This window comes from Heterocephalus glaber, unplaced genomic scaffold (assembly GCF_053883595.1).
Source record: "Heterocephalus glaber isolate CG9 unplaced genomic scaffold, H.glaber_assembly_v1.0 deba00001606, whole genome shotgun sequence".
Taxonomy (NCBI): Eukaryota; Metazoa; Chordata; class Mammalia; order Rodentia; family Bathyergidae; genus Heterocephalus; species Heterocephalus glaber.
The window spans coordinates 13,641,689-13,668,742 of record NW_028258377.1 but is presented as its reverse complement, the minus strand read 5'-3'; the positions used below and the strand labels follow the sequence as shown (position 1 = coordinate 13,668,742).

The following is a 27,054-nucleotide window of genomic DNA, read 5'->3' as shown; positions in this document are numbered from 1 at the left end:
GATTCAGATTAAGTGACCCAGTCACAGTCATAGAACTTGTAATGGTGAGTCCTTCCTTGGGAACTACAGTCTCAAGCCAAGCCTCTTAATTATTTTGTTCCCATTTAATAGCTATAGTCTCTGGGTTTTGCCTAAATATTCATTCTACCCACCTTTGGTGACAGTATCTGAATTTCCTTTGGGGAATCGTACCCTCCTCACCCCACCACCTACAACCTCAGCCCATGTCATTTGAGCAGAACTGATACACTCTACTTTATTGGTAAGCAGAGGATCCCCCTTGCCATAGTGATTCCATGTGACCAAAGATATCCAATGAGACTCAATCCCACTGAGACAGATCAGGGCATGGCAAAGCTGGCTGGGGAAATAAGTGTGACCTATTAATTACAAAATCCCAGTACACAAGCACAGAACAGTTCCCAAAGTCCTGTATGTGGACTTCTCTAGAGAACTTGAGCAAGTTTTCAATAAGATGACCTAGACCTGACATCAGCCTGAGAAGTGAATGATACAAAAAGGACAGACCACAGTGAGTTTTTGCCTTCACACTGTAGGGGATACTTCTTTTCCTTTTTTTACTTGCCCCAAACGCGCTCTGCAGAGCTTGTTTCTTTTCCTACTTTAATAAAACTTTGCTACCATTTGCACTTGTCTTGACCAGTTTTTTTTTTAAGGACAGAAAGAACTTAGAAGCCACCTCCAGAAGGAGACTCCAACACCCCAAAACCTGGTAACACCATGATACTAAAAACTGCTGAGAAGAGATACTCTTTTTCTGTTAGGGTTCCTGAGCTGGTAATATAGAAGCAAGCAGTTGCTGGAAGCCGCTTGTGATACCACAAAAAGAGAAGCTGTCAAAGAGGAAAGCCAACATGGAGAAAAGCAAGAAGAAGAGAAAAAAAAATTTTTTTTCTCTGTACCAGGGATAGAACTCAGAACCTTGCACTTGCAAGGTAGGCACAACACCACTGAGCAAAATCCCCAGCCCTAGAGAAAATTTTCTAAGGACACATTTTGAGGCCCTGGATCCAGCCACATTTCACTGTATTCCAGATACCTGAGCCAATTAATTTCCTTTTTGCTTAAACCAGTCTGATCTGAGTGTCTCTCTCCTGCATCTAAGAGGCTCTGAGGCAACGCTGCTTCCCTCATCACAGTAGATTATCATCACTTGTTTTCTTGGCTGTTGTTCTAAGACCCAGGGCACTTGAGGGCAGGGACTAGGTCAAAAGCTACCTTTATGTCTCAGTGGCTGACTCTACTCATGCTGGATGAATATTTGCTGAATGAGTAAAAACCCAACTTGACTCAAGAGCCTTTGTGAAGTTGGAGGTATATTAGGCCTAAAGAAGCCTGACCTCCACACCCTTCCACCTCCTCCTTCTCTACCAATTCAAAAGCTACTTCCTCTGAAATTGGCCCCACAGCCTTCACCCAGGTTCAAAAGGGCTCTTGCCTACATTAGAACCTCCATGAAATGTTTCCACCTGCTACAGTAATTAGCATCCTTTCCTGAGCTCTCCTACCAGACTGAGAAGTCCTAAGGACAGGTTCTGAAGTGGATTCTTTTTTTTTTCTTTTAATCAAACCAGGACACGGTACCCTCCAGAGCTCAGAACACATTTTCTAAATCCAAGAGATCATTTTATAAACATTTACCAACTCCTCATACATGCCAGGCACTGAGAATACAGAAGTAAACACAGCATGGTTAAATATAATGATGATAATAATAACAGCTACCATTTACTGAGGGATTACTTTATGCCAGGCACTGATATAAGTACTTTATATGTATTAACTCATTTAACTCTCAGAGCAAATCAGTGAGGTAGCTATTATTACCACCCATCTTACAAATAAGGAAACTACGGCTCAGACAACAAACAATTTGTGATTGGTCACAGACATGGTAGGCAACAGAGCCAGGATGGGAAGCCAGGCATTCTGGCTCCAAATCCATGCTCTTAACTGGCAACCTATGCTGCGGGCTCCTGAGTTCTCAGTAGGTTGTTTTGTCATAGCTCTGACCTTCCCATTCCTAATGTCTGCATGCCCTATTTCTGGAAAGAGCTTGGCTGCAAATGGAATCAACTGTCCATGCCCAATAGTTTTGAAGAAAAAAGCTTGAATTTTAGAATGAGATAGACTCATTTGAATTTCTGACAGCACCATTTTTGAGCCCTGTGCATGTTACTATAACCTTCTCTGAGCCTGCTGCAGAATTAATAGCACCCCAGAGGCAATTAATAGAGTTAGAAGAGTTCTGTTATGAAGATCACTTAGCACGGGGCCTAGCCCATGCCACACAACCACTAAGGAAACTGCTGTCTTGGCACATTTATGATTGCTATGGAATACAGTCAGTGTAATCGCTTCTTGGCCTTTTGGCTAAGATCAAGTGGAATAAAGTCAGTGTACAGAGCTTGGCACAAGTACATTACCAAATATTGTAAATACACTTCCAAGTCTCTTTCTGCCCTCTTCCAGATTTAGAGTTCCCTTTATCTATCCACCCACAGGATCAAATGCTGCAAGCCTGGCCGGGGGGGGGGGGGCGTCTAGGAAGCTGGGAGAGTGGGGGTGTGCAAGATGAAACAGGCCCCAAGTTTCGAACTGGCAGAAGAGCAACTGAGGTTCATCTTCAGCTCTGCTGAGCAGGCCCCCGTGTTCTGTGCCACCTGTGCCCTTGAGAAACAAACACAACTGCCAGAGAGCTGCAAGCTTCAGCTACTGCTAGTCTCAGGCTACAAGACAAGGAGGAACTCAAGGGCAGCCTGCAGCGCGAAGCGTTTTCCAAAAACGTTAGCACACACACAGAGCAAGGAAGGAGAAGATGATCCAAAGCAAATACACAATTAGGCTTCAGAACAGGGAATGAAGGCTGAACCACGGACCAGGCTCCAACCTGCAGAGCACACCATCTTCCACCGCAGCCTTGGCTCCACTGCCCTCTAGTGGCCACACAGGGACTGACAGGCAAGTTTACCACCTGCTGAAGGAGGGAAAGGTCCCCCAACGAGGGAAGATCACAGATCTTTGAACTTTGGTGAAAACAGAACCCCTTCTCTCCCTCCTTCAGCCCCTGCCTCTTTCAGCCTCTTCTTCACCTTTCTCTTTAGACTTCTGCGATATCCTCCTTACTGATAGAAATAAACCTATCAGAATGCTGATCTGCTACAGAATGCTGCTTACAAGCACTGTGCTGAACACATCTCATGGAATTCTTGCAACATCCTTGGGAAATCAGTGGTATCCTATTTATTAGTAAGGAAACTGAGGCTCACATCAGTTAGAGCAGTGAGGGCGAACCTTTTTAGAGACCGAGTGTCCAAATTGAAACTCAAAATTCATTTATCACAAAGTGCCCGCACTGCAATTAAACCTGAATACTGAGGTTTTAGTTCAGAAAAAAACAAGTTATCCAATGCTCAGCTGCTGGGGCAGCTTGGTTCGCGTGTCAACAGAGAAGGCTCTGCATGCCCGGTGCAGCACACGTACCATAAAATCACTACCACAGAGTAAGAGGAAGGCCAAGGCCATACGGCTAGCTATGTGTGGAAGATCTGAAGTTTAGACCCATCAGCACCCTGGGTTAGGCCCATGTAGCTGATTCACCAGCAGTAGCAGCATCTCTCTGTGAATCTGCTGGAATTCAAATCCTCAGACCCTTGACTCCTATGTAGGGAACTAAAAATTCTGGGGTTAGGACCTAGAACCCTGTGCCAGAGCAGCTTCCGGGGAATTCAAGGTGCATTGAAGCTGCAAAGGCTCTGCACTGCACTGTGCTGCTTCAAGGAATTCTAATTAGGGACTCTCCACACTGCCCTAGGAGGTCTTCATAAAACAGACACTCAGCTCCTCAAGGCCTTCAACATCCTCAGGCAGGCCTCGGGTCCAACTTCTTAGCACAGCATTGGGCCCCTTCACAGCCAGCCCCAAACGGCTTCTCCAGGCCTCCTGTCACACTCCCTTCAGTCCAAGGGAAGTGGTATTGAGGGGGAAGAGAACCTAATAGATGGGGGCCCTCAGGGCTGTGTGCAGGCACTCCCTTAGTAGCACACAGGATGGTACTTACTCCTCACCTGTGGGAAAACACTACTGCCCAGAATGAGGAGGTAGGCACATTCACATAGCCAAGGGCCTGGGGCCATCTGACACTACAGCCCAAGTGCTTTTGAGACAAAAGGACAAACCTGGTAGAAAACTAGATCCCACACTTGTGGGATCACACATCCATGCAGGAATGGCTTCCCAGTCAGTACAGGTTCTGGGTTTTTAAAAATATTATTGGTGCACTTTTGATATACATAATGACCACATTCATCACAGGGAATTCGTACTTGTACATAATATATCTTGATTCTTTTTTTCCCCATTCCCCTTCCCTCACTTCAACACTCTTTTCCCTTATTTACAAAAGCTTTGTTTCCATTTTTTTCCTTCTATTCTCTTTCTTTTCCCTTCCTTCCATTTTCCCTCCCTCTTCCCTTGTTCCCCTTCCCATTTGAACATTTTCTTCCTACTTCCCAATATCTATCACCCATTTTGGTACTTATTTATCCTTTCTGTTTCTCACACAACAGAAACAATGTGATATTTAAACATGTGTGTCCCATTTATTTCACTTAAAAGTATGGTCTCAGGTGCATCCATTTACCTAAGAATGTCTCAAGTTTATCCTTCTTTATGGCACTGTATATAAAACATTTTCTTTACCCATCCACCTGTGGATGAGCATCTGGGCTGTTTCCAAGATTTAGCTATTACAAATTGTGCTGCTATAAACATAGGTGTGCATATATCACTGTGGCATGATGCTTGTAACTCTTTTGGGAGGATACCAAGAAGGGGAATAGCTGGGTCAAATGAAACCTCCAGTTTAAGTTTTTTGAGGAATCTTCATAATGATTTCCATAGAAGTTGTACCAATTTACACTCCTACCAACAGTGGAAAAGTGTTCTTTTTCCCCCCACAACCTAACCAGCATTTGTTATTGCTTGATATCTTGATGACAGCCATTCTTTCTGGAGATGGAATCTCAGCGTTGTTTTAATTTCCATTTCTCAAATGGCTAGTGATGTTAAATGTTTTTTCATATATTTATTTGCTCTTTGTATTTCTTCATCTGAGAAGTGTCTATTCATTTCAGATGCTCATCTTTGGACTGGGTCTTTATTTGGGGGGGGTCTGATTTTATTTTAGTTCTTTATATATTCTAGATATTAGTCCTTCATCTAAGTAATACCTGGTAAAAATTTTCCCTACTCTGTGGGTTGTCTTACTCTGTTGGTGGTTTCTTTTGCTGTGCAGAAGCTTTTTAATGAGATCCCAGTTGTAGATTCTTTGTAATATTTTCTGTACAATCAGGGTTTTGTTCTTAAATTCGTGGCCTACACCTATGTTTTCAAGAGTTTTACCTATTCTATCTTGCAGCAGATTGTTTCTGTTTTACTATTTAGATCTTTGATCCATTTCAATTTTAGTTTAGTGCATAGTGAGAGATATGGATCTAGGTTTAATCTTCAGCATGTAGAAATTCAGTTTTCCCAGCACCTTCCAGTGAAGGTGTTTGGCCCCTTTGTGAAAGATAAGGTGGCTGAGTGTGTTTGGAGTTGTTTCTGCATCTTCTAGCTGTTCCATTGATCCTCAGGTCTGCTTTTTTGCCAGTACCATGCTGTTTTTTATCACAGCAGCTTTGTAGTATAATTACAAGTTGGGGATTGTGATGCCCCCTGCCTTACCTTTGTTGCCAAGAATTGCTTTTGCTATTCTAGGGCTCTTCTGATTCCAAATGTATTGTTTTCTCTAATTCTGTGAAGTACGCTATTTGCATATTTATCAGGATTGCATTAAATCTGTATAAGTTTTAGAAGTATGGCCATTTTCACTATTTTGCTTCTGCCTATCCAAGAATAAGGGATATCTTTCTATTTTTCTCTTTTTTTTCTTTTTCTGCTTTTATTTTGAGACAGAGTCTCACTATGTAGTTCACGCTGACCTTGAATTCACCGTTTAGCCCAGGCTGGCCTTGAACTCACAGCAATCCTCCTACCTCAGCCTGGGTGCTGGGATTACAGGTGTCCACCAGCATGCCCTGAATCCATTTTCTGATATGTCTTTACTCTTTTTTTTCAGAGTACTGTAGTTTTCAAGGTAAAGTTCTTTTAATTCCTTCGTTAGACTGATTCCTAAGTATTTCATTTTTCTTGATGTTATTGTGAAAAGTGTTGTTTCCCTAATTTTCCTCTCAATGAGTTTATTTGTGTACAGGAGTGCTATTGATTTTCGAGTGTTGACTTTGTATCCTACTGCACTACTAATTTGGTTATTAAATCTACAAGACTTTTGGTGGAGTTTTTGGGGTCTTCTATATAGATTATCATGTCACCCACAAATAATAATTTAACTTCTTCCATTTCTATCTTTACTTTTCTCTTGTCCCAATTGTTCTGGCTAATGTTCCCAGAACTACACTGAACAGGAATGATGATAGTGGGCATCCTTGTCTTGTTCCTGATTTTAGAGGGAAAGCTTTCAGTTTTCTACTATATAATATGATGCTGGCTATTGGCATTATCATTTAATTGTAGAAACTAATTTCTTCGCTAATTTAATCTGTGACCCATTGGTTGTTCAGGAAAGTGTTACTTAATTTCCATGTGTTTATGCAGTTTTTGTGGTTTCTTTTGCCATTGGTTTCCAATTTCATTGATCTGATAATATTCATGGGAATAATTTTGATTCCCCTACATTTACTTAAGCATATCCTCTGAGCTAGTACATGGTCTATTTTGAGGAAAGTCCCGTGTGTAGCTAAGAAGAATGTGTATTCTGATGTTATGGGGTGGAGCACTCTACTCATATCTACTAAGTCTGTTTTTTCAAATGTTTGGTTCAGCTCTGATATTCCTTTGTTAATTTTTTGTATAGGTGATCTATTTGTGACAGTGGGATACTGAGGTCCCCCATTATGATTGTATTTTTATATCCATCAAAGTTTGCTTTGTACAGTTGAGTGTGCTGGTGTTTGGTGCCTATATGTTTATGACTGTTAATTCTTCCTCTTGGATTGTTTCCTTAACAAGTATGTAGTGACCTTCTTTGTCTGTCTTTATCAGTCTTGGCTTAAAATCCACTTCATCTGTAAATAGAATAGCTACCCCTGCCTTTTTCCAGGTTCCTGTCACATGGAGTATTGTTTTCCTCTGCTTGACTTTCAGTCTATGCATTTTCTTTTTTTTAGTTAAATGTGCTTCTTGTATGCAGCATATTGTTGGATCTTGTTTCTTGATCCATTCTGCCAATCTGTTTCTTTTGATTGTGAGTTGAGATCATTTACAGTGATGGTTATTACTAATATGTGTTCACTTGTCCTTGTCATATTATTTTCCTGTGGTTGGTTCCCTTTCTTTCCCTCCTGTTTAATTGCTTGCCTTGCCTGGTGGATTCATTTTATTGAGATTCATGGAATTGTTATTTTTGTTGTCTTTTTCTAGAATATCCTTCAGAACTTTCTGGAGTGCTGGTTTAGTACACATGAATTTCTTTAGGTGTTATCATGGAAGTATCTTATTTCTCCATCAATTTTGAAAGGTAATTTTGCAGGGTACATCAATCTGAGTTGAAGGTTGTTTTCTTTTATGGCTGCTATGATTCTGATGAGCTTTCCTTTATAGGTGATTTGTTTCTTTTCTCTAATAGCTTGTAATATTCTGTTCTGTTAAGTTTCTGGAACCTTGACTATTACATGCCTTCATGTGTTTTATTCTGATCATGGCTAATTGGAATTCTGTATGCTTCACTTATTTGTATGTCAAATTCTTTCTCCATGCTTGGGAATTTTTCTGCCATTACTTCTGTGAACAGGATTTTTATGTCCTCTATGCTGTTTTCTGATTTTTCATTGATCCCAAGTAATCTTATGTTATTCTTTGCATCATCTAGCAGCTGTGGGATTTTTTTAGTCCTTTGCTATTTTGAAGAAGTCTTTTATTTCATGATCACTAGCCACAAACCTGTCTTCTAGATTTGATATTCTGTCCTCACATTGGTTGATTCTGCTGCATACACTTTCAAAAGAATTTTTTTTTTTTTTTTTGGTACTGGGGATCGAACTCGGGTCCTTGCACTTGCGCAGCAGGTGACAAAACCACTGAGCTAAATCCCCAGCTCAAAAGAATTTTCAATCTCCTTAATACCTGTTTGAATCTGTTTCATGGAATCCAGCTCTTTCCTATGTTGGGCATTCATGGTTTCCACTACTTTCCTAAGCTCCATTTTTTTAATCTGTATCTACTCTAGATTCACTAACCATGTCCTTCATTACGGTCATCATCTCTTTAATTATTTGTGAAATTATTTCTGATTGGTTTCTTTCTAGAGTCATTCATTTGCTTTGTTACCTCCGCTGCAACCATTTCAGAAAGTTCTGCTGGGTGGCTTTTGAATCTTCCACCTCAATGCCCCCTGGGTTTACCTTGGGCAAGCTGGAGGTGTGGGATTGCATCTTGCTTCCATGTCTCATTTTCTATTTTTTTAAATTTGTTTTCTGCATTGGTGCTTGTAAATTGCTTATGGCAGGTAGTTTTATTACTAGTATTGAGACCTCCTTAGAAAATGACTACTTTTCAGAGATGTCTTCTACATGTAGCTGAATTTTGGCTTTTCAGTCTGTTCCAAGATCCTGCCTCTTCAATTTATTAGGGTGAGAAGTTGCTGCCTATCTGGCCTAGCACCCAGCTCTTTGGTACTAGACTATGGTATTGTTTATGACCCCAAGGTAATCTCACTATTGGCATACAAAGAACAATTGATCACAACTATGTCACCTTGGCTAAAGTAGTACAATCAATAATAATACCATCAAGCACAGTCTAAAAAAATGACAAACTGTAGTAATTGTTAATTTGCCATCTTTAACCACAGGTTTTTTATAATTATATAAAAAAATCTAAAACAAATATCAGTAAATATCCCCTCACTATAGCAATTTTACCCTCAGGGAAAAAAATTTAAAAGGGATAAGAAGAAAAATTAGAGAAATAAAAGAGAAAGAGATTAGAAGCAAAACTGAAGGACAAAGATTACCCAAGCTTTGAGAAACTGGTGAAGAGGACAGGAGGGAAAGAATGAAGGAAAGAACAAAAACAAGAACTAAACTGAAGAAAAAACTAAAAATAATATTCACACTTATGAAAAAACAAAAACAGTCAAGAAAAAAGAGGGGAAGAAAAGCAAAGAAAAAAAGATTTCTCCATGATTTCAACCTATGGTTATCTTCTCGTCTACAGTTTGTGGTAGTGTCCAATTCAGGGCATGTCTCTACCGTAACTGGTAGAAAAGGAGGCAGACAGAGCCCAGATCCATCTTGGATGATCTCAGTAAGTCTGCAGTAGGATTAGGGTGGGGTGCTAGATAATCCCAGCAAGCCTGCAATATGAGTAAGACAGTGACAATTCTGGTGCTTTCAACTCCACAGACATTAAAGCTAATCCTGGCCTTTGGTTGCAGGTTGGTGCCTGATTTGTTCAGCCTACAACACTCTGGATGTCTCTTGGTAGCCTGACTTCGGCTCCATAACTTTGCATCTCTCCTGCAGTTCTGCTTCACCCAGTCTCTATGAGCCCTGAGATGAAGCCAACCCATGACTGCTCTGAGTCCAGGGTTCAGTTGGCCACTCCCTAAGATGGTGCCTGGCCAAGCTCACTCCTCAGGGGATGCTTGGACTGGAGTCACTCACCAGCTGTTGTAGCTCACAGCATCCACTGCTCCATTCCACTGGTGCGTTTCTCCATGGAGGCCTCTGGAGTCACCCACACTCACTGTGTCTCTGTAGATTCAAGCCTCCTCCTTCATTCCATAAGCTGGGAGTCAGGGTTCTCCTGACAGTGCAGTTTGCTACCACCTTTTTCTGCACTGAGGTCTGTCTCTTTACTTTCCCTGTAAACTCCAATTCTCCCTTCAGATCCTTCCTGGGTCCCAGGAATCCACCTCCCTGCTTTTCTTTGGCAAGAAGTATCTGGATTCTGAATCTCAGAGAGGCTGATCCGCTACTGTTTACTGCTCTGCCATCTTCCCAGAAGTCAGGTTCTGCTCTTTAATACAGTGACCTAATCAATATCTAGATGATTTTGCCTACAGAGTCTTCATGGGAAAATCTGTCTTGGTCTTCTTCTCTGTGACTTTAAAATAGTAAGACAGAAGCTAGGAGAGGCCAAACCCTTGAAAGGATCAGTAACCACACCCAGAAAAGGGATGAAATAGGCCATGACAGACAGGTAGATGCATCCAAAAGCTTGGGTTGGCACTCTCCTTGATGGAAGGTCTGTTGAAGCCAGGTCTATCCTATTATTACCTGCCACTGCTGCACTGGCTCCTTGCTTTCCACACCAGACAAGGATAGTTCATTTCCCCAAGCCTTTGTCTAGCCCAGCCTCTCTGCCTCAAACTTCCTTCAAGGGCTTCCAGGGAGATTCCTAACAACCTTTCAAGGATAACCTCTAATGCCTCCTCTAGGAAGCCTTCATCCTCCACATCCAGGGACTCCTGTGACATTTCTGTGACAATGCAGAAGATACAGCAAGGACTAGTGCAGAGGTTCTCAACAGAGCTGGATGTTAGAATAGCCAGGGAAGCTTGGCTGGGATGGGTAGGTCTGTATGTCAGATAGTTCCAATATATAGCTAGAGCCAAGAAAAATCAATCTCCTGGAAAAGACCTAGGCTTTGAAGCTGTGAACAAAGGTTTAGATCCTGCTCCTCTGCCCAATAGCTGTTATTACTGAGCAAAGATGAAAAATAAGACACAGAAACAAGTTAAAATCTGGGGGGCCAGAGGGTTCATGTCTCCCTTCAACAGAGTCCCAAATGACTGGCGCACATTGGCTTTATTCACTCAGACACAGGCATGAGCAATTAGAGTTCTTAATGTGTTATTTGCCTTCACTCCACCAAGCTAAACTTCCTTCTTTAGTTTCTACCCATGAGCAGCACGATACCTTTCCCACAAAGAACCATGTGAATCTAAATATTGGCAGCAAAACCCCTGATACTCCAAACTTTTACATCTGTTAATGGTAAGCCATGTCTAGATGAGGCTGAACAGTTGAGATTTGTGGCCCCAAAACAGGTCATAACACAAAAGGAATGTGGGCCTCAAACTGAGTTACTATTTAACACTGGCAAAGTTCTCTAACCTCCCTGAACCTTAGTTTTCATCTGTAAAATGGGTACAGTAGTTTGACTTGTCCCTCTTTCCCTTGTACAAAGCCTAGCAGAGAGCTGAACTTTTGGTCAACCTAATAGACGGTTAGAGGAACACCTTTCCATTTGCTGAGCAAAAAACACTTTCAGCTGCCATTTGGAAGGAAATGAGGTCCATCACAAATGTCTGATAATCATAGGACTGTCAGGCAGGGGATTTAGCTCAGTGGCTCCGGCACCTGCCTCACAAGCGCAAGGTTCCGAATTCGATCCCCAGTACCAAAAAAAAAAAATCATAGGCCTGTCATCTTCAACCTGAACTCCACCATTACAGCTCATTTTAAGAGAGAAACTTTTCTCCAAGCTGACTTTAATCCCTATTCTAGATACAGTTACATTTGATAACCAGGTACAAATCATCTGTTCTAGGCCAGATCTTCTAAAGTGCTCAAGGACATCCTGAGATGTTCTCACTGATTTCTTACTCTATCTGCACCATGTCCTGACCTGTATTCTGGCAACACTATCAGGAAGATAAGAGGAAACATGAGTTTACCAACTTGTTCTTGGTAGATCCACAGTGGCCTCCTTGATTCACCTTGGGCCAAGTTGTACACAGGTGACTTACTGTGACACTGCTGGTTGGGTGGGCATGTTTTCATACTAAAGCCTGCTTCTCTTAAATGGTAATACATTGCGATGCTGGATGTCTTAAAATTCAACAACTTAGGCTTGGAGGTATAGCACAATGATACTGTGCTTGCCTGGCAAGTAGGAAGCACTGAGCTTGAGCCCCAGCATAGAAAGAGAAGACAGAAAGAAAAAAAGAGAAAAGAAAATTGAACAATTTATGACTCTATGTTGGCAACAATTTCAAATATAAAAATTGTTGGTAAGGGGCCAGGGATTTAGCTCAGTGGTTCTGTCGCCTGCCGTGCAAGCGCAAGGACCCAAGTTCAATCCCCAGTACCAAAAAAAAAAATGTTGGTAAATTTGTAATCATTGGCTAAGTTTTCAATATGCTATCCCTAAGTTTAAAAAGGACTTTAGTTGTATAAATAGGTATTGTATTAGTCACTCTTCCATCCCTGTGACAAAATATCTGACACCCATAAGTTAAAGGAGGTTTATTAGGCTCAGTTTCACTAGATTCAGTCCATGGTTGGCTGGCTCCAAGGCAGAAATGGCATGGTGGAAGGGCATGGCAGAGGATAGCTGCTCACCCTTGCTGCTATGGCAGCAAGAAAGCAGAGAGAGAAGGGAGATGGGGACCAGGTCATGCCCACAGCAACCCACCTCTTCCAACCAGGCTCTACCGCCTAATGGCACACTCAGGTATGAACTCATCAATGGATTAATCCACAATGAATATAGTACCAAGATCCAACACCTTTCAAAAGCCCCACCTCTGAATTCCTGAGACTACTGAGGGACATTTTAGATCTGAACCATAATAGGTACTAAGTAATAGGTATAAAATATTCATTTTCTTGTGGGGCATGGTAGCACATGCCTATAATTCTAACACTCAGGAGGCTGAAGCAGGAGGATCACTGCCCGTTCAAGGCCAGCCTCGTCTACATAGTGAGTTCAATGTCAGCCTGGAGTACATAGCAAGATCTTGTCTCAAAAAACCAAAAATATTTTCTTCAAATCCCATCCCATCTCACACCATTTATGAAACTCTATTGTTTACACCCTCCACACACTTTTGCACAAAATGTGAAGGGACACTTGAAGTCCTTTCCAAACAGCACACACATATGGTACTATACCTACGTGAAAAAAAATAGCTATTTACTGAATGCTAATAATGTACCAGGCATTTTACATGTCAATTTAATCTAAGTCACACACTTATGGACATTCTGAAGATAAGCAAAAACTGGGGAAAGGGATGTAATTCAGTGGCAGACTACTTGTCTAGGATGTGTGAGACCCAGGGTCCAATTCCCAGCACAACAACAAAATTTAAAAATAAAGATAAGCAATATGGAAGTAAAGTAATTTAGCCAAATTTTCTCTAACATTGGAGTTCTGAACCCAGGTCTATCCATCTATTCCTAGTCACATGGCCACACTACTAGCCAGAGCCTAACACTTCTCCACATCCCAGGGCACTGGCGTCTCTGTTTTGCTCAATTGCAAAGCCCCTTTGCACATGTCCTCTGCCCTGCATTCACACACACTACGTTCAAAATTTGCATTGAGCCCACCTCCTTTCTGTCCACTCCTTTCCTAGAGGCCTCAGCTAAAGGAACTTTAGTTTGCGCCTCCATTTTCACTCATCAGTGTGAAGCCCTGAGATACAGACTATTTGTTCACATACACATGCATCCATCATGAGCCCAAAGACTTCAAGCAGAAAGCAGATCTAACATTTCTCCTCTGCACCTCCCACCATGCCCAGGTGTGATGGACAAGTCTCCACAGCATCACTCCTGGGATGGCTAACATGGATCACTTGGCTTGGGATGGGGAGCTGAGCAAGCTGATGGGCTGACACGTCTCTGCAGCCAGCCCCTGTATTCTCATTAGGAGCTGCCACATCCCACACAAGAATGGATTTATCAAGCATCACCTTCACCTGTGTCCCAGGTGCTGTGCTAGACACTTTACAAATACTTTCTCTCATTTCATTCTCCCAACAACCCACTGAGAAGGAGATTAATATCTCTACACTTTATGGATGAGAAAAGTAGGTTTAAATCAATCACTGCTAGAGCCAGGATTTAAATCCAGTTCTGCCAAAATAGGAAGCCAGTGTCAGAAAGAGAAAAGGCAACATCTTACCTATATATAGGTTATTCCTGAGTTTGCAATGCACTCTGTATGAGCAATCGCTACTCAATGACGGAATATAGGTCTTACCTTTTAATTCTGTCTGTGGGCTTTAGAATTTCATTGTTATATATTAAAAATACATTATTACAAAAAAATTCTTCGTGTTTATTTGCTTTTTCAAAAATTTTCTACAAACATAGCATATTGAAATATATTTCTATTTTTTAACGCTAAAAAAGACTAAGATAAAATCAAAATCAAGACATCATTCACAGACAACAGGCCCCCTACATCAGAATTTTTTTAGAGGTAAGACCTAAGGAAGCTGTGCTTCCCATGAGGAGCAAGTGTTTTTCTTTTTCATACTAAAACTTTGTTGACTTACTCCCTTTCTTCACTTTGCCACTAGGGCGCTCAAAGCCAAAATTTTAGCTAAATCTTTAAGTAGACCTTTAGTATTAATTTTCTACTCCATTTATATTTGTCTTATCCTGATTTTATGTTTATTCTATTTTGTAACTTTCTCAGTGTTTGTCATAATCTGTTGTCTACAAATCTGTGTAGAATGAAGCCAAGCATACATACAATCATACAAAACAACTGACGACTCTTAGCTGGGTTTGGTGGCTCACACCTGTAATCCCAGAATTCGGGAGGCTGAGGCAAAGAAGGATCACTCTGGGTTCAAGGCCATCTTAGGTTACATAGTGAGTTCAAGGCTAGCCTGAAATACATAGTGAGACCCTGTCTCAAAAAAGAACAAAAAACAAAACAACTGGTGACTTTTAAGGACTGCTGTAGCTCATACATTGCATGCTTTGACCTTACATTTTATATGGTTCTTTGATTAGGATGTTAAACAGAACTACTACATTTATACTTTCTCAGATTTAAAACAAAACAAAAAATACACGAAACTGCAATATCTCCCTGTAAAACACATTAATAATCCATAATTTTAAAAATCCAAGTCCCATAATAAAAAATCAGTTTTATTAAAACTCAATTCTCAAAATTATATACATATTTCTTAATTATCAAAAACCCATCCCTATCCCACCCTCCCTTCAAACTAGAAATGGTCAAAGCAGCATCAAGCTCAACAAAGGCTATTACAGATCTAAATCAGAGGAAAGGAGTCCCCAGAGGACAAGCATGCAGGGTCATTGTGCATCCTACACAGTGCACACCACCTAACTGCTGGAGGAAGAAGAACAGAAACAGCTGACATAAAAAACGGGAAGGGAATTGGAAGGGGTAGCCTGACAAAAGATCTTTATAACGATTTACAAATACTAAGGGTGCCCACCAAGTCCAAGAGAGCAGACAAGCTACACCAAGGAAGGTCTCTGCCAGGCCCTCCTCTCAGGCATCATTGGGGAGCCCAAACAGCTTCACAGTTCCAGCTTCCCGGCTGCTGTCGTATTTGCCATCTTTGTCATCACAGGCAAATGCTAGCAGAGGCCTTTTGGGGTGCCATGCCACGGTGAAGGTTGGGGACTCACACTGTACCTCCCATAGCTTGTCTCCTATAGAAATCAATATAGAGAAACCAATCAATGTAAATAATAAGAGGCTACATTCACTAGGTACTTAGCTCTATTAATTCATGTAACCCACTTAATATCCTATGAGATAGGGACAATCATTACCTCATTTTATAGAGAACACTGAGACACAGAGAGGTCACAAGCCAGCAGGTAGCAAAGCCAGGCCTGAATACAGGGAGGTTAACTTAAGCCTCTCTCATCTGAATCCTTTTTTATACTCTGGAAAAACAGTAACAGAAGCTACCATTTGCTGAGTACCATTAAGTATTATATGGTTTACATTTTATTGAACACCAATGATAGCCCATTAAAACAGGTAATAATTTTAAACCCTATTTAATAATAATAAAGAGGTGACCTAATGTCACATCTCATGGAAACAGAGACAGTACACGAAGTTAGTGTCTCCAAAGAAACAGATGTAGTAAACTCAGTGCCTTTCAAATAGATTTTTTTCCCCAAGTTTTCTTTTTCTGGGCTGGAGATACATATATCTCAGTGTTATAACACTTGCCTAGCATGCTCCTGGTCTTGGGTTTCATAAACAGCATAACAAGAAATATTTTCCTTTTTCTTTTCTTTTGGTACCGGGGATCGAACTCGGGTTCTTGCGCTTGTGAGGCAGGCGGCAGAACCACTGAGCTAAATCCTTGGCCCTCCTTTTTCTGATTTGTTGAAATTATATGTAACTTTTTCAATGCTGTTATTCCTTTAGTTCTACTTAACATTTTTCAATCTTTGAGTTAAGATCAATGTAATAAAATGCCTATAGTGGTCAAACAGGTGCAAATTCTATCTCAAAGCTATAAAGTATATATATATATAATTTTTTAAAGTAATTGATTACAGGACAGTTCACATTTTTCCTAACAGATCACTCTCCATGATAACAAGCTATAGTTATCTACGGCTGTATGTCTGAATAAATTTCTGAGTTACATGGACACACACAAAAAAATGGTTTCTGAAGTTGCTACACCTCTTTCATTTCTCTTTAGGCCTTTAATTCCACATCATTTGTTATGGGATTTGTTAAGATAGAAAAACTTACACAGTTAACAAAAACCAAAGCAGATATGAAGAGGCCTTCTAAAATATTCCCAAATAAGCATGTAGCTTTGTAAGCTTAACATCTTTATAATTTATTGGAAAGCATGAATGATATGTATGGTGCTGTATGAGATTGACATCATTCCAGACCATCAAAATCTAAAGACTGATGCAATGTGTATGCTGTCTGAAAAGCTAGATTAACTGAACTATATTAAAATGAGATTCTATTCTATAAGCTATCAGGAATAAAATTAAAGTTAACTCTTACTTTGTCTTAAATTTAACTATTAAAAATATCTAAGGATATAAAATTGTATCTACTTTGTTATCCACTCCAATAACATGAAAGTACATATGATGGAGAAAACAGATTGTAAAGAAATATTTTTAGGGCTTAGAATATGTCACTCCAAGCTCTTCTTGCCTTGATGGTTTGTGTTGAGAAGTCTGCTGTGATTCTGATGGGCTTTCCTTTGTATGTGATTTGTTTCTTTTCTCTGCTTGTAGAACTTTGTTCTTCTGTTGAGTTTCTGGAATCTTAACAATAACATGCCTATGTGTAGATTTTTTTTGATCAAGGCTATTTGGAGTCCTGTATGCCTCACTTATCTGTATGTCAAGCTCTTTTCCCCTGCTTGGCAAGTTTTCTGCCATTATTTCTGTGAAGAGATTTTTTTAAACTTTTTTTTTTTTTTTTGGTACCGGGGATTGAACTCAGGTCCTTGTGCTTGCACAGCAGGTGGCGAAACCACTGAGCTAAATCCCCGGCCCTAAATGTTATATTAGAGTTCTTTTTTTTTTTTTTGGTACCGGGGATTGAAGTTGGGACCTTGCGCTTGCATGGCAGGCGCCAGAACCACTGAGCTAAATCCCCAGCCCCTAATGTGAAGAGATTTTTTACATCATCTGCACTCTCTCCTATTTCTTCATTGACTCCAATCAGTCTTATGTTATTCTTCTTTGCATCATCTAGCAGCTGCTGGATTGATTTCTCATGTTCCCTTATAATTTTGAAGCAATTTTTCTTTTCCTGGTCATTAATTGCAATCTTATCTTCTATATCTGAAATTTTGTCCTCACATTGGTTCATTCTGCTGCGTAGACTTTCAATGGAGTTTTTCATCTCCTGGAAATCTATTTGCATCTGTTTTATGGATTCCATTTGTTTATGTTGGGATTCCATCATGTTCCTCAGCTCCTCTCTAGATTTATTAATCATGTCTTGCACTAGGGGCACAATTTCTCCTGTTATCTGAGAAATTATTTCTGATTTCATTTTTTCCAGATCCCCTTTTTTTGCCAGTTCAGTGGGTCCAGGTGGTTGAGTATCAAGAGTGTTCCATCTCATTTCCCTTTGGGGTTGCTGTAGGTGATCTGGAAGTCTGGTTTTAAGACTTATTTATGTGTTTTCTCATTTCAACTGGGGTGGGGGCTGTTGGCGCCTGCACGGATACCTCCTCTGAGCTGGGAGAGGTGGGACAGGGACCAGGAGCAGCAGTAGGGATGGTGGCCCAAAAGCCCTTCCCTATGGGCTGGGAGCAGCGGGAGGGATAGTGGCCAGAAAGCCCCTTCCTCTGGTCCAGGAGCAGTGAGATGGCAGCTCAGCAGCCCCTACCTCTGGGCCGGGAGCGGTGGGAGGGATGGTGGGCCAGAAGCCCCTTCCTCTGGGCCAGGAGCGGTGGAACAGAAGGTGGCCCAAAAGCCCTATTCTCTGGGCTGGGAGCAGCAGGAGAGATGGTGGCCGGGAAGCCCCTTCCTCTGGACCAGGAGCAGTGGGATGGCGGCTCAGAAGCCTCTACCTCTGGGCCGGGAGCAGCGGGACTCAGTACCATGGTCTGGTGGTCCGGTTTCCTCTGCATCTTTGTAGTGTGGAAGCAGGTGGCTGTACAGAGAAGCGGGGGTGGGGGTGGGGGGGTCCAGTGGATTGTGGCTGGGGCGCGGGCTGATTCTGTGTGTTCCGCGTGACTCGGGACCTCAGTAGGGCGTGCGCAGACCTGCCTGTCTGCAGCGAGCTGATTCGGCGTCTTCCTCGTGACTCCATTTTTCAGTCTTAAAGTCAGATTGCATGGACTACTGCTACGTTCCATCCTGGGGCACAATTACTACAAAGCACTGCTCACGTCATTTGCAAGTGAGCAAACTGGGGCCACGGGGAATGTAGGACCGGGCGTGCTCTGCTTAAGCAGCCATGACTAGTGTAAAGAAATACTTGTAAGCCAGGGATTTAGCTCAGTGGTTCTGGTGCCTGGCTCCCAAGCACAAGGTCCCAAGTTCAACCCCGGTACCAAAAACAAAAAAAAGAAATATTTTTAAATGTTAGTAATGATTAACTTTAAATTATGAACCTATAGGTGACAATTTCTTCTTTATATTGCAGCATTTTCCAAACGTAGTAACCACACATATTATTTTAAATTTACAAACCCATGTATGAAGATATGCTATTTCATGTAATTCAAACAGCACAAGGATAATGCACATATAGCAGTGCTGTGTAACAGAACCATGCAATGGCAAGATCCTACTCTGCACTGTCCAGGACAGTAGTCCTGAACCACATGTGGCTACTGAGTCCCTGAAATGTGACTAGGGTGACTGAGGAACTGAAATTTTAATTTCAATAATAACCAATAATTGAATAAACAATTCAAGTTAAACTTTATCCTTTTTCCCTATCACACAACCTTCTCTCAATTTTGTACATCTGACATAAAGCCTTCCCAAAGCTTTTCTACCACTTAAGTTTGAATTTACCTAAATAGGCACACATCTCATGCACAGACCGGCTACTTGCTTTTCTTTTTTTTTTTTTGGTACCGGGGATTGAACTTGGGTCCTTCTGCTTGTGAGGCAGGCGGCGGAACCACTGAGCTAAATCCCCAGCCCGCTACTTGCTTTTCTCCTTCACCAATATGACTTCTGTACCTACCAATTCAGCACATACAGAGCGGGTCCTTTCTCTGAGCACCCTCTAACATGGGTACATCAACTTAACTATTCCCTTCCTAAGGAAAATGTAGGCTTCCCTATTTATGCACAAAACAATGCTACAAAAAACACAGTTGCATTTTACTTTAACAATCACTTTGCTTTTCACTTTTAACCTAGGTTAGACAAAATAAAATACATATATTTAAAAATTTGCTAAACTATTCAGAATATTAGATATATTCCTGTAAGGCTGTGTGTGAATTAATTCCCACACTATCTTAATGCTATGACAAGTATCTATTAAGTACTTGTTTTTAAAGCAAAAACTTTGATAATTCCTTAAAATTTTTTTTAAAAAACTTCTCAATTTTAAGAAAAAGATAGAAACATACTACAATGTTAAAAAAATATATAAAGATATATTTAGAAGATTGATGCTTTCTTACACTTCTTTATACTTAAAATCTTTATAATGGAAGAATTAATAAAATACAAAATATTTTCCTAAATCAATTTTCTTCAGACCTGCCACTATCTTTTCTAAATCTTTGCTCCCTCATTACCTGGCAGTGACAATCGTAACATATACAAACATGTCTTAAGAAGACAAATTCATTTCTTAAAATGTTGGTGATGTAATAAGGTGCAGAGTTGGAGACACATGACAAAAGAAGGCCTGATGTCCACTGAGGAAAGACAGAAGAAATTCTTTTTTTTTTTTTTTTTTTGGTACCGGGGATCAAACTCATGTCCTTGCACTTGCAGGGCAGGTGGCAGAACCACTGAGCTAAATCCCCAGCCCTAGAAGGAATTCTTATTAAGTTACCTGTCTCTACTTCAGCTATATCAATAAAATGATCCTCCGAAGCTGATGCCAGCATTTTCCCGTCATGGCTAAAACTGAGGGTCCTCACAGGCCAATCCAGTCTATAACAGGACAGACAAAAAAAGGAGGGTACAATTTTACTAAGGATGAAATAAAATTAATTTACCCAACAAGCAAAGTGCTGGCAGAGTTGCTTACCTGGAGAAGCACCGCACACACACTAACTCATCCACATCCCAGAGACTGACCAAAGCATCTGCACTTCCTGTAGCAAAGTACTTCCCCATGGGGTCAAACTTGATACAGATGCAGTTAGAAGGATGGGCATTGATGGACTGCACAGGCTTCAGTTCTGGGTAGCTGAGAAAAAAGACAAACGACAATTAATGTGCAGAAAAGAACTTGGTGCTAAGAAAACAGAAAACACTGAAGAAAAAAATCAGGACAATAATACAAAAACTGTAATTCAAGAAACTTTCCTGAAATAAAAAAAAAGAGTTCAAGTTATATATGGAAAGAGCCTAACACATACATGAGAATAAGAGCCCAGACCAACCACCCAACATGAAGACACAAGATAGTAAAATTACTCAATTTTAAAGAAAAAGAAAAAGAAAATTGGATTATTAGCAGACTTTTTCACAGCAAGACACTGTGAAATAAAATAGAACAGCATATATTTAAGATAAAATAAGCAAGAAAAGACAAGTCAAGGATTTTTACATCCAGCAAAATAATTACATATAAAGAATACAAATAAACACAAGAAAGTGTAAGTTTTATAAGTATATAAATAAGTTGTAAGAATTCTGGGTATTGCTGAGCATGGTGGCCCACATTTGTAGTCCTAGCATTCTGGAGGCTGAGGCAGGAGGATTACAAATTTGAAGCCAGCCTCAGGTACAAAGTGAGTTCAAGGCTGGCCTGGACTACATAGCAAGATCCTGTCTCAAACAAATAAACCTCTAGGATAATGTTTCCAGAACCCTTCCTAAGGAATATTAATTACACAATTTTGAAAATCAAAATGACTAGAGGCTTATAAGCATAAGAGCTTCTTCTAGAAACCATGCATGGTTAAAAGGGTGTAATATGTAATTGTATATTCTGACAATATACAGTACTATATTTTTAAATGAGGGAAAAATAGAAAAAGTATACACAAAAAGCACAATTTTTACTGTTTAAAGTAATCACACTGTGATTACTGCAGTTTTGTCATTAAGACATCTATATGTGCAGTACGGAATAAAGACAAAAGTAACAATATGATATACTAATTCTGTAATTCCCTGTATTCTTGAGAACCAAAATACAAAGTCTGGTAAGAAAGAAATATATTTATAATACGGAAGAAGTTTAGTAAAAACCTACAGTCCTGAGTTTTTATTAGAAGTTATCATCATGAATTCACAAGGTATTTCATCTTTAAATATGTAAATTTTTAAAATACACACACATGTTCCTGTCTACCAGAGATGCTGAGAAGTCATGACCAACCCAGCAGCAATGGATATCCCTAGCTTCAAGATTATTTTCCCTAAAAAAGAATCTACAGCTGGTTAGAGGATTTTCTGCTTAGGGAATGGGGCAAGAAATACACAAGATGAACCTGGAACATCTTATCCTACCAGCAACCAAGAAATAGAAGATTACTGGGAGTATGTCAAAAAGGGACTCAGAAATGAACTCAAAGAGGCTCTGATTGGCCAAAGATGAGATGATCTGATCTTCAATAAGGATAATTATTACAATACACCACAGCATATTCAACTATGTTTAAGTGCAAATCAATAATGGTTATTTTAAAAAAGAAACCAAAAAACCTAACTGGTCATCTTTGAAGGGGATAGTAAATAAATTCATTATCTGACAATAAACAAGAAAATTTAAGAACTTATCCTGCCTTTCCTAAATGAACTATATTAATGGGTAACCAAATAGTAGATGAAAGAATGTATCACTTTATAAAAGTATTCCAACAAAGAAGCCCATGGAATCAGAACTGTAGACTGGGAGATTCTCCACTGGTTAACAGTCTTGGTTTCAGTACCTAAATTGGAGGGGAAAAGAATGAAACTGAGCAGGATCCTGTAGTCTAACAGACTCAAAAGACCTACCAATTTTTTTTTAAATGAGCAAAATTAGAGTATCTAAGGATGTAGTCTTAGTAAATAAAACTATAAAGAAACACTAAAAAAGTCAAGATAGCATTTGAGGGAGAGAGTTGTAATTAGGACAAAACATATGGATGGACATCTGAGGTGGCTGGAAAGTACTATTTCTTGATCTGGGTGGAGATAAGCATATAATATTCATTAACCTATGCATTTATTAAATGTAATTTTAATAATAATAATTTTAATAATAACAATAAATAATAAAAATGTTGTTTTTTAAGTTATAGAATCCCTACTGCCTAAAAAATAAAATCCATGTTGACAGGTATAAAACTTAAGACCTTTTATACTTTGGTCACAAATTCAACTTTATATTCCCTTTATTATGCTCTCTTCGTATACCCTGTCACCTCACCTCAACAACCCTGACCTAACTACTCCCCAAATATGTCATGCTCATTCACACCTTTTTTGTCAGCTGGGTACTTCCCATTTGCTGATTCTTAAATTCTATTCACCTTTCAAGATCAAGCTCAGAAGCTTCCTCTTTCAACCGCCACAGTCATTATGATATGGTCTTTTTTGGAATTCCATAGTAAACTTTTTTGCCTTTCTAGCACAGAACCTATCTCACTCTGCCTTCCACTATTCACTGGGACAGTAATAAGGACAGAATTGCATTTCAATTCCATAATTTCATTAATTTAGGTATCTTCCCAAAAGAATCATACCACAGCGATATATGTGCACCCATGTTTATAGCAGCACAGTTTATAATAGCTAAAGCTTGGAAACAGCCCAAGTGCCCATCAACTGGAGACTGGATAAAGAAGACATGTTTTTTTTTATAAAATGGAGCGCTACTCAGCCATAAAGAATGAGAAACTAAAAAAAAAAAAAAAAAAAAAATGAGAAACTAAAGACATTTATAGTTAAATGGATGCATATTGAGGCCATACTCTCAAGTGAAATAAATAAGACACACATGTAAATACCGAATGATTTCTCTAGTGTGAGAAACTGAGAGTGTAAATAAGAACTAAAAGGATTCAAATGAATAATTGATAATCTGAAATAGTTAGAAAAGGTCCAAAGGGGTAAGGGTGGTGGGAGGGGAAGGGGAAAGGAAAGAAGGGAAAGGAAAAATTATGAGAAAAGAAAAAAAAACGGAAACAAAGTATTTGTAAATAGGGCAGGGTGGAGGGGGTGAAGGGAGGACAGGGAATGGAGAAAAAATAAGAACCAAGATATATCATGTACAGGTACAAGTACCCAATGATAAATGTAAACATACTGTATACCTAAAATGTACCAATAAAAGAATTTAAGCAAAAAAAGAAAACAAATATTTACTAAGATCCTACTATAATAGATGATAAGCTAGGCATTAATGATTCAGTAGTAAACATGGCAACATAACCTCTACTATCAAGGAATTTACAGTATAATGGGAGAGATAGGTAAGTAAACATGCAATTACAATATAAAATGAGAAATGCTCCCTACAGGAGTACATAAAATAAGTCTCTAACCTTGGGGATCAGGAATGATGGAGATTGCTTCACTAGTGGAAAAGTGGTATTTACATTCAAACTTTAAGGCTACAAATTAGCCACAATTCAAAGTGCATGTGGTCCTAGTACCCACTAGCTGACCAGTGACTTAACCTCTCTGAATCCAGATCTTCATCAGTCAAATAGGAAGCATACAATACTCCCTGGAATTTCTGAGAACACAATAAAATAATAAAGTAACTGGTTCAAATAGAAGTTACTTTTTTTTCTACCACTTACCTTATTAGTCCTGCTGCACAGTCTATCTAACTCATCTCTCCATCTGCTGTGGTACCCAGAACAAAGACATTACAGTCTCCCAAGCTCGAACCCTCTCACCTGAGAATGTTGATACAACCATTGCCATTTGTCAGGAAGAACATATTGTTGTCATTGTTCCAGGAGATTTCATTGACCTCAAACTTGAATTGTTCCTCTGCTTTGGAACGATGTGTCTTGGCATCAATAAAAGTCACCACATCATCCTTATTGCCTACAGCAATGGTCTGCCCATCAGGACTCCAGCAGATATTAATGTTCTCCCCTGGAAACCCAGATATAATCAGCAAGATCACCTGTTTGTCCGTAATCCTCCAGAAGTTTATTCTGCTATCCTAAAAGACCAGAGCTAACTTCAAACCTCCATTAAGGCTCTAGTCAATGGAAGAGAACTACACTCATGAAGTACAAACTGAGTCTAGCACATTTATGTAAAAATTTCCCATTTGGTCCTTACAACACTTCTCTAAAGTCTACTTTATATCCACAGATGAAGAAATGAATGAGAAGAAAGTGTGTCAAGCTGTCAAAGCTATGAAGTTACACAGCCAAGATTTGTACCCAGACTTGAGCCAAAAGCCCTTTATTCTCTCCACCAGTATTTCTTAAACTCCATTCACATGCCACCTTCCCAATTTTTGTTCTGTGTAATAGAAAGTTATACTTTGCTTTATTCAAAATTCTTCTTAAAATTGACTCCAAAATTTACTTAAATTTAGTTTCAATGAGAAATTCTATGAGCTAGTTTTTTTCCTCTAGTAGGAATTAAAATACATATTTAATGGGCTTTTATGTTCATCTATGTACCACCTAAAATCACTCATGCATCACCAGTTGTATACTTGGGGAAATCACTACACCATTCCACCTCCAGGTATGAGACTTATCAACAAAGTCTGCATGTCCAAACTGAACCTACAAATTTAAAATTTCAATTTTGCTGACCCAAAAATGTATTTCTTTTTACATTTTATCTATGGTACATCTTAAATTTTTATCTGGTTATAACAAAATTTCATGTAATTATCTCGCATCTTGGTACATGAAATAATTAGTGCATCTAACATTCAATGACAAATGAATCAATTACGAGAAATGGTCACAAGATTTACAGGATAATACCTGATATGAACAGAGTCTATACATGTACTATGCACTTTCTGGTCATTTCCTTCCAGATCACCAAGACCATTCAAGCTCTAGTCATGTTAATCTATCAGAACTTCCCAAATTCTCCTCACTCACTACACCCTGACCACTAAATTATTATGGCTACTCAAGAAGAGTGCTCATAGGGCCGGGTATGTAGCTTAGTGGTGCTGTGCCTGCCTTGCAAGTGCAAGGTCCTGAGTTCGATTCCCAGTATTGGAAAAAAAAAGAGTGCTCAAATTTTATGAAGCCTTCTTTGCCTCCTCCATGTGGACATATACATTTCCATTCTGGGTACCCACTTGTAAACATCACATTGTTATTTTTATGCCTCTGTCTCTGGCCACATTAAACCATAAGGTTGTTAGAGGTGGAGACTGTCTTATTCAGCTAGCAAACATGTCCCAAAAAACATATTCAGTGAAAGGTTGAGTGTCACACACAAAGAACATACTCAGTGAAAGGCTGTTGAATACAAGTAGCTTATCTTCCTAATGTCTTCTCTGAATAGTTACCTTTAGTATTCACAGTGGCAATACATTTTGTAGTCCTCACATCCCAGATGCGAATGGTTTTATCTCCAGAAGCAGTGACAAAGAGATCAGGATTACTTGGATGCCAACAAAGCTGATCCACACTATCCCCATGTCCACGATAGTTGTTTTCTTTGACCTGAGAGAAGAGAATCCAGACAATTGATGTATTTGCCTCCACATGCAACTTATCCTTATACAAACCAAGGTATCTTGGGTCTAACAAAGAGCTAGATAATTCAAAAGAATCCAGTTCTTCCAAGAGAAAACCCAAAACCTTCTTCAATATCTTCCTTTCCCTCCTCCTTAATTACTCTAAACTGTTCTGAGGTTCCACAAGAGTGCTCCTTCTTGCCCTTCCTGGCCTCCTTTCTGGTTTTCTATCCTTACTCTATCATTATACCAAGCCACCTGCCCATTCCCAAAGGTCATCCTATCACTACCACAGGGTCTCCACCAACCCGAAAGCTCCTGGCCACTCATCACCACGGAACTCCTCACCACCACCACCACCTCCTCCTCTGTCACATCTATCCTCTTCACCAATCTTCATCCTCTCCTCACTGCACCCTCCTCACCCACATCTCACTACACTCCCTACATACCCCGACCTTCCCTCTCAGCACCAGTCTTCCCTTTCCTCTCGCCCCCAACTCCTCTTTCCTCACAGCACAAAACCTCCCTCATCTCCACATTCCTGTCCCACCCCAACCCCCACCTCTCCCACACCACACTTCGCATCACACCCCTCTCCCTGGCCAGGGCCAGGCCCCAGCAGCTCACCAACCGGTCTTTCTCCAGCAAGAAGACACTGGCCGTCTTGTCAAAGGATCCCGAAGCTAAGCGACGGCCGTCGCAACTCCAGGCCACCGAGTGCACCTTGGCACTGTGCGCCGGGAACTCACGCGTCTTACTGTGGCCCCGGAACAGCTCCTGCATTCCAAGCACGTACCGCGACGGGCCGCTGCTCACTGAGCACCAGGGGGCCATCGAGGCCTGACCGCTCTGGCCCAGCGCCGAGGGGCCCATAGCTGCCGCGGGCACCGCCATGCCGAAATCCCAGCTGAC

The 27,054-nt window shown here is 40.2% G+C and overlaps 1 protein-coding gene across 1 annotated transcript; it reads right to left on the bottom strand.

Annotated features, from left to right (window-relative positions):
• Positions 1–14,771: 14,771 nt before the first annotated feature.
• On the bottom strand, positions 14,772–27,053 carry Thoc3 (THO complex subunit 3). The gene is made up of 6 exons (XM_004836349.3): positions 26,770–27,053; positions 25,969–26,125; positions 24,365–24,569; positions 20,551–20,712; positions 20,353–20,453; positions 14,772–15,521 (listed from the first exon to the last, which is right to left on the bottom strand). Exons 1-6 carry the CDS (start codon positions 27,034–27,036, stop codon positions 15,358–15,360), a joined length of 1,056 nt encoding a protein of 351 aa, XP_004836406.2. The 5' UTR covers positions 27,037–27,053; the 3' UTR covers positions 14,772–15,357.
• Position 27,054: the final 1 nt, after the last annotated feature.